This window comes from Trichosurus vulpecula, chromosome 6, assembly GCF_011100635.1.
Source record: "Trichosurus vulpecula isolate mTriVul1 chromosome 6, mTriVul1.pri, whole genome shotgun sequence".
Taxonomy (NCBI): Eukaryota; Metazoa; Chordata; class Mammalia; order Diprotodontia; family Phalangeridae; genus Trichosurus; species Trichosurus vulpecula.
In genome coordinates, this window is record NC_050578.1 from 200,439,247 (window position 1) to 200,446,611 (window position 7,365).

Sequence of the window (7,365 nt, forward strand, 5' to 3'; positions counted from 1 at the left end):
GGAGGCAGAAATGTCTGCTAACATAAAAGCAAGATATTTTTTGACAAGGAAAATGTTTTTTTTAACTCTCTCTAAAGACTGGTTCCTATAATTCCAGCTAAGGAAGGACCCCACATTGAAAATCAGGTCAATGAATGAAAGATAACCCCATTATCAATATAACCTACATTTATTAGTCCTTAAGTCAAGAAGGATTCCATTGCCAATAAAGAAACCCAGCATGATAGGGATTGCACAAACACATTAGAACAGACAGTGATACAGAGATAAATTCACCCCCCCCCCACCCTTGGGTCTCTGGTTTTAAAAGCCAATCCAAACAGAAGTCACTGGACAAACAGTTTGTAAAAATTATGTTTTAATGTCCATGAACATTTCACCCTCCCTGGTGATGAAGAAGAAACAGGACAGTGGGACTGAAGTTCCTCCTTTCACTTCCACAGTTTTGCTAAGCACTTCAGACACTAGACAGAAATACAGAAAAGGCATGTGTTACCTGACCAACAAGTGTAGGAGTGTGTATGTGTTTGGGTGTTTGGGTTTATATGTGTATGTAAACCTCTGCGAATGTACCATTCCAAGAAGCAAATTCCTTAAGCAGTTTAATGTAAACCATTTGGAGTGAAGGGTGTTATTTTGCCCAGTGAAATCTCTCCCTCACAGTCCAGCTCGCACACTGAATCAGTTGCAAGATCATGATGTGGGGAAGTTTGGGAAATCTGAGACATCCTGTCAAAGGGACCATCATCATTTCCACTCACAGAGTCAACCACGTTAGGGATCATGTTGACATAAGCAGTGGCAATCTCTTTGTGGAATACTGTGTCCTGATTATAAGAGATGAGCTCGTTGCTAATGTTCACTGTCTCCACTGGGGTTCCAGCACAGAAGTGGCTGCACCCCAGAAGGTTGGCAAATACTTTCCGAAAGTCAGCATTGAAGGCATAGATGATGGGGTTGAGGGATGAGTTGGCCCACCCAAACCAGACAAAGATGTCAAAGGTTGTCTCACTCACACAGGGGAAGCCAGCTTGGGGGTCCCCAGGGTTGTCACAGAAAGGAACCATGCAGTTCAGAATGAAGAATGGGAGCCAGCAGCAGACAAAGACCCCCATGATCACAGATAGTGTCTTTAGGACTTTGGTCTCCTTCTTGATGGAGGTCTTGAGGCTGTTGTGATGCTGGTAGTCCATTCGGTTGCTCCGGCAGCTCTGAGCATGCTCTGCAGCCCTTTCCAAGGAGGAAATCCTCCGGATCTGCACCTGGGCTATGCGATAAATCCTCGTATAGGTCACGATCATGATGGCCACCGGTATGTAGAAACTGATCAGGGACGAGGAGATGGCATAAGTTCTGTTGAGACTCGAGTCACAGTTCTCTACCCCATCAGCCTCGAGCTCCTCTGTCTCCTCTCCCCAGGGAGTCCCATTGGTGAAAGTGGATGGAGGGGACTGGTTTCTAGAAAAAATCTCTTGGTCTTTATGCCAATTGAGTTGCACAGGGATAAAAGAGATGAGGATGGACAAGGCCCAGGCTGCACCGATCATGATCAAGGCCACCCTCTGGGTCATCTTCCGCTCATAGCGGAAGGGGCTGGAGATGGCCCAGTAGCGGTCCACGCTGATGACGCACAGGTTCAGGATGGAGGCAGTAGAGCACATGATGTCAAAGGCCACCCAAATATTGCAGAAAGTCCCAAAGGGCCAATAACCGGCCACCTCTGCCACGGCTTTCCAGGGCATGACTAGGAGGGCCACGAAGAGGTCAGAGATGGCCAAAGACACAATGAAGATGTTGGTCATCTTGGAGCGCAAATGTCTGTATCGGATGATGGCCACACACACCAATACATTCCCCAGCAAGGTCCAGAGAATGAGCAGCGACAGGAGGCTGGCAGTGACTATCTGAGCCGGCCCCAGGATCTCCCGGCTGTTCCCGCCTGCGCCTTCCGGGCCCCAGGCTCCTGCCGGGGGCAGCTGCAGCTGCAAGAGCAGCAGCGGCGGGTACAGGGTCCGGTTCCGTCGCGGTGGTAAAAGCATGGCCGTGACTCCAGGGGCGCCGGGCACTGGGAGGCAGACACTTCACCCGAATGCCCCTGGCGAGGCCCCACTGGCTCCCGGCACCTCCCCCAGGGCTCGTGCGCCCCGCGGGCAGGTGCCCTCCGGGAGCCGGGAGCCCCGCAGCTGCCCGGCGGCTGCTATGGGGCTTCCGTGCCGAAGCCGCGGACTGAATCTCCACGCTGCGCAGCAGCTGCCACGGCCACCGGGAATCCGGAACAGAGCAAAGAAGGTGTCTGGGCGCCAAGAGTCAGGCTCCGAGGATCGGCAATTTCGTGGCCGCCGCCTCTGCTTGGAGCTCAGAGCGTACCTTCGGTTCGGCTCCTAGCGCCCCGGCCACCTTGGGAAGGGTTAGGTGAAATGCTAACCTCGTGGGTTGGCTGGGGAGGAGGGGTGTCTCCCTGTTCCCCTTGTCCCCAGTCACTGCCCCATGCACTGCCGGGGTTGAAAAGCGGCTTTCCACTTGTTTCCTACCTTCCCCCAGCCCTGGGCTCTGTGAGCCGCAGCGCGCACCTCGGGTCCAGCCGCGGGGCGCCCCTGGCCGTTGGCGCTGTCACCTGCCCCAGCGCCCGGACGTAAGGACTGCTGACTTCCCCAGCTCTCTCTCCCGCCGCAGCCCCGAGACGCGGGGCTCCTTATAGCTGCCGCTACCGCTGTGTCTGGGATCGGAAGTGAAGAAGGAAGAAAATGAAGAAACACCTCTAGCCCGCCTTGCCTGGGAATAACGCTCTCCTGCCTGCCTGCCTCCTTCCCTCTTTCCCTCCCTCCCTCCTTCCCTCCTTTCTTCCCTCCTTCCCCTATTCCCTCCGTCCCTCCCCCCCACCTCCCCTGAGCCTCAGCTCTCCCCTTTTCTCTCCTCTCCCTCTCCCTGCTCCTCCCGCCCTAGATATTACCTATTTCTATCTGGTCTCCCGCCTTCTATCCTCTTGAGTGTCCTCACATCAGCTACGAATCTTAAGTCAGCAGTTTATGGCTAAAGGTGAGGACTTTTAAGGTCTGGGAGATGTCCAAAAGCCAAACCACAGAAACACATGCCAAGTCGTGCCCGGGAGCAGGCCCGGGGACAAATTCCCTGCCCCGTTGCCCCCTGCCTCCCCTCTCTTGGCTTCTTAATTACAGAACTGAGCACTCTCCCACCGCTCTCCTGGAGCCACGTGGAAGCTCCCGAGCTTGATGTGACAGTAGTTAGGGTTTTTTTTTTTAAGGCAAGAAATCAGGTGTGATGAAAGGTGTATACTACGTAGAGGTGCACCGTGAGATAGCGGAAAACCTTGACTTTAGGGGTGGGAACACTTGGATTGCAACTTGTTAGCCATGAAATCTTGGGGAAGTTTCTTCACCTCTTAAAGTTTCAATTTTCTCACCTGTAAAATGGGGGTATAAATAATTGCATTATCTACCTTACAGGCTTTCTGTGAGAATCTTATACGTGTGAACTGTTATTATTATCCTGGGAGAGAGGATCACTGCCACCAGCAAGTATCTGATAAGGGAAGGTTTCCCAGGTAGCCCTCCTTCTACTCCTAGGACCAAGCATATTTCTTAAAATAATTATTTTATTTAAGTGAGTTATGCAAGGTCCAATTCAGCATAAAATCTAGGGCTAATTATTTCTTCTATGAAATTAGAATTCTTAGATGTGTTAACATAGGAAAAGGAGGGGAATGGGGAGCAGAGATGGAACAGAATCACTTCCCTGAAAGCTTGAAGCGTAAACTAAACAAGTATTTATTAAGATTTTTTATGTATGTCCTTGTGCTAGGTTACTGGAGTGGGGATGGGAGTGGGGCAAAATTGAAAAATGACCCAGCCCCTGCCTTCAAGGAGCTTAACAGGGAAGACAAGATAAGTATAACAAGTATAATTTAATGGGTACAAAGTAGAGAGCCAAAGTAATATAATAAAATAGGGACTGGAGCAGGAGGGAAGGGGAGAAGAGAGAGACAGAGAGAGGGAGAGAGAGAGAGACAGAGACAGACAGAAAGAGAGAGAGAGAGAGAGAGAGAGACACACAGAGAGACAGAGACAGAGAGACAGACAGAGACAGAGAGACAGAGAGAGAGAGCTAGCCCATGTCAATCTGGGCACAAGTTCTTTCTTCCTTACTAGACTGCCATAACAACGAAGACAATAACAACCATAACTAGGATTATAGACAGCCCTTTAGAAAGCATTTTACTAATATTATCTCATTTTGTTTCTCCCTCCCTGGGAGGGAGAAACTATTATCATTCCTACTTCACAGATGAGGAAACTGATGCAGATACAAGTTAAAGTGAGTTGCCCAGAATCACACATCAGCTAATAAATGTTTAAGGCTGAATTTGAACTCTGGTCTTGTGGGTCCCAGGTCTAGCACTTTTAACTGTCCACTGCCACTTAACTATGCATGGACAATACCGTCCCCTTCCCAAGTCTTACCCATCCCTATTTAGAATTAGCCCCAAGTAAATTATAACTAGGAGTTTTTGTTTTGGTTTGGTTTGGTTTGGTTTGGTTTATAGGGTCATGGTAGCAATGCATGGATATGTTTTAGGGTTTTATCGGGTTTTTTGGTGAGGTAACCACTTATTTTGCCATTTTAAAAACATTTCATACACTCATAGAACCAGAGAATTGTAAGGGATCTCAGAGATTACCTAATCTGACCTTCATCTAAAATAGAAGGTCTATCTAAGGCATTCCTGACAGGTTCTGATCCAGCTTTCTATCCCTCCCATGATAGGAAGCTCACTATCTTGAAGCAATCCATTCTTTAATTGTTATTATTTAGTCATTTTTCAGTTGTTTCTCACTCTTCATGGAATTTTCTTGGCAAAGATGGTAGAGTGGCTTGCCATTTCCTTCTCTAGCTCATTTTACAGATGAGAAAACTGAGGCAAACAGGGTTAAGTGACTTTCCTAGGATCACACAGCTAGTAAGTGTCTGAGGCCAGATTTGAACTCAGGAAGATGAGTTTTCTTGACTTCAGGCCCAGCACTCTATCTACTGCACTACCTAGCTGCCTAATTCTTTGATTGGACAGCTCTTATTGTTACAGAACTTTTTTATTATACTGAAATCACCCTATGTCTTTCGAATCAGGCAAAAAATAAAGTCTAATCCTTTTTCCATATAACAGCCCTTAACATAACTCAAGATCATTATATCATCCCCTCTCTCCCATCTCAACCCCTTAGTCTTCTTCAGACTGAATATCCTCTTCTTTCAACTTTATAGACCTATTCATCCACCTCTGGACCCACTCTAAATCCCTGTCAAACCCCTGGACCCACTGTCAAAATCCCTCTCTAGCAGTTTGGAACTATGTCCAAAGGACTATAAAACTGTGTATACCCTCTGATCCAGCAATACCACTACTAGGTCTGTATCCCAAAGAGATGATAAAAAAGGTAAAAGGATCCACAGGCACAAAAATATTTATAGCAGCTCTTTTTGTGGTGGCAAAGAATTGGAAATTGATGGGATACCCATCAATAAGGAAATGGCTGAACAAGTTGTGGTATATGAATGTAATGGAATACTATTGTACTATAAGAAATGATAAGCAGTTAGATTTCAGAAAAACCTGGAAAGACATGAGCAGATGCTGAGTGAAGTAAGCAGAACCAGGAGAACATTGTACACAGCAACAGCAACACTGTGTGATGATTAACTATGACTGACTTAGCTCTTCTCAGCGATATAGTGATCCAAGACAATTCGAAAAGACTAGTGATGGAAAATGCTAACCACATCCAGAGAAAGAACTATAGAGTCAGAATACAGATTGTGGCATACTATTTTCATCTTTTTTTCTTTTTTGTTTTTTCTTTCTCTTGGTTTTTCCCTTTTGTGCTGATTCTTCTTTCACAACATGACTAATGTGGAAATACGTTTAACACAATTGTACATGTATAACCAATATAAGATTGCTTGCTCTCTTGGAAAAGGGGGAAGAAAAATTTGGAACTCAAAATTTTATAAAAACGAATGTTGAAAACAATCTTTACATGTAATTGGGAAAAAATAAAATACTATAAAGGAAAAAATCTCTCTCTAAAGTAGTACCAAGAACTAAGCACTATTCTGGATCAAGTCTGAGAGATATAGAACATAACAGAACTATTAATGCCCTTTTTCTGAACACTATACTTTCTATGTGCAGCTAAGTGGTACAATGGATAGAATCAGGTAGGTCAGGAAGATCTGAGTTCAAATCCAGCCTCAGATACTTACTAGCTGTGTAACCTCAAGCAAGTCACTTAACCCTGCTTGCCTCAGTTTACTCCTCTGTAAGATGAGCTGGAGAAGGAAATGGCAAAGCACTCCAGTATCTTTGCCAAGAAAACCCAAAATGGTGGCACAAAAAGTCAGACATCACTGAAATGACTCAACAACAAAATACTTTCTATTAACACAAAAGCGTAGACTGTGAACTTGGTTTTATTTAATCACCTGTCTATTCAAATTTCAGGATTCTATTAGAATTTGTTGGCAGTTTCCTGCCCAGCCCTGATTTTAAGATGTTCTTTTCCAGTCTCCAACCATAATTTTTACTTGCAACTAAACCTGAAGGATTCAAACATGTTACTCATCTTTTCACAGAAGAAAAGAGAAAGATGTACACAACTCCTGCTCCCTGAAGACGTGCTATCAGAAATTGCCCAGAGACTGCCTGGTATAGAAAAGCAACCTTGGTCAGCGGCAACCTCGCCTTGACTACTAACTAGCAGTATAACCTTGGGAAAGTCCTTCATCTACACCTTAATTTCTTCAACTATAAATAAAGGGCATCAGAGAATAAATATGAGCATCAAATACCGAATCATGCATCTAGAGCTAGAAGAAGCCGTAGTAGTCCAACCCTCTTATTTTGTAGATAGGGAAAATAAGAGAGTTAGCCTTTTTACAAAACTACCCTTCACAGTCAGAGATTACGCTTATATTAATGCTGCTGTCAGTGTGCCTGTGTTTGACTTAAGAGACTAGTGGAAGATGGCATTTGTTTTAACACTTCCAGCACAACTATATGGTCAAGAATAAGGTGAACTAACACCAAAACCATCAGTTGGCCCAATTAGCTCAAGGTCATCCTGTTGCCCTAGAAGTGGTGAAACTGGTGTTCCCACTTTCCTGTCATTTGTCGCTTTTATGTAGCTGCAATTAGACCATGGCAAACCAAACAGACAACATTTCACAATCTCATATTGCTTGCAATGTTAGGCCTGACATCATTCTGCTTCAGATTTTAAACTTACCTAACACTCTCAGGTATTTAAAATTTCCTTGGCCAATAAATCATGTACTTTCTCTGTGCAAAGCTCA

At 45.5% G+C, this 7,365-nt stretch overlaps 1 protein-coding gene across 1 annotated transcript; it reads right to left on the minus strand.

The window, feature by feature from the left end:
- Window positions 1–486: 486 nt before the first annotated feature.
- On the minus strand, window positions 487–2,039 carry DRD5 (dopamine receptor D5). Its single transcript, XM_036764716.1, has one exon. It carries the CDS (start codon window positions 2,037–2,039, stop codon window positions 603–605), a length of 1,437 nt encoding a protein of 478 aa, XP_036620611.1. The 3' UTR covers window positions 487–602.
- Window positions 2,040–7,365: the final 5,326 nt, after the last annotated feature.

What these genes read in the sequence shown, in the direction of transcription:
- DRD5 (XM_036764716.1), bottom strand. Translation starts at nt 2,039, where the DNA reads ATGCTTTTACCACCGCGACGGAACCGGACCCTGTACCCGCCGCTGCTG.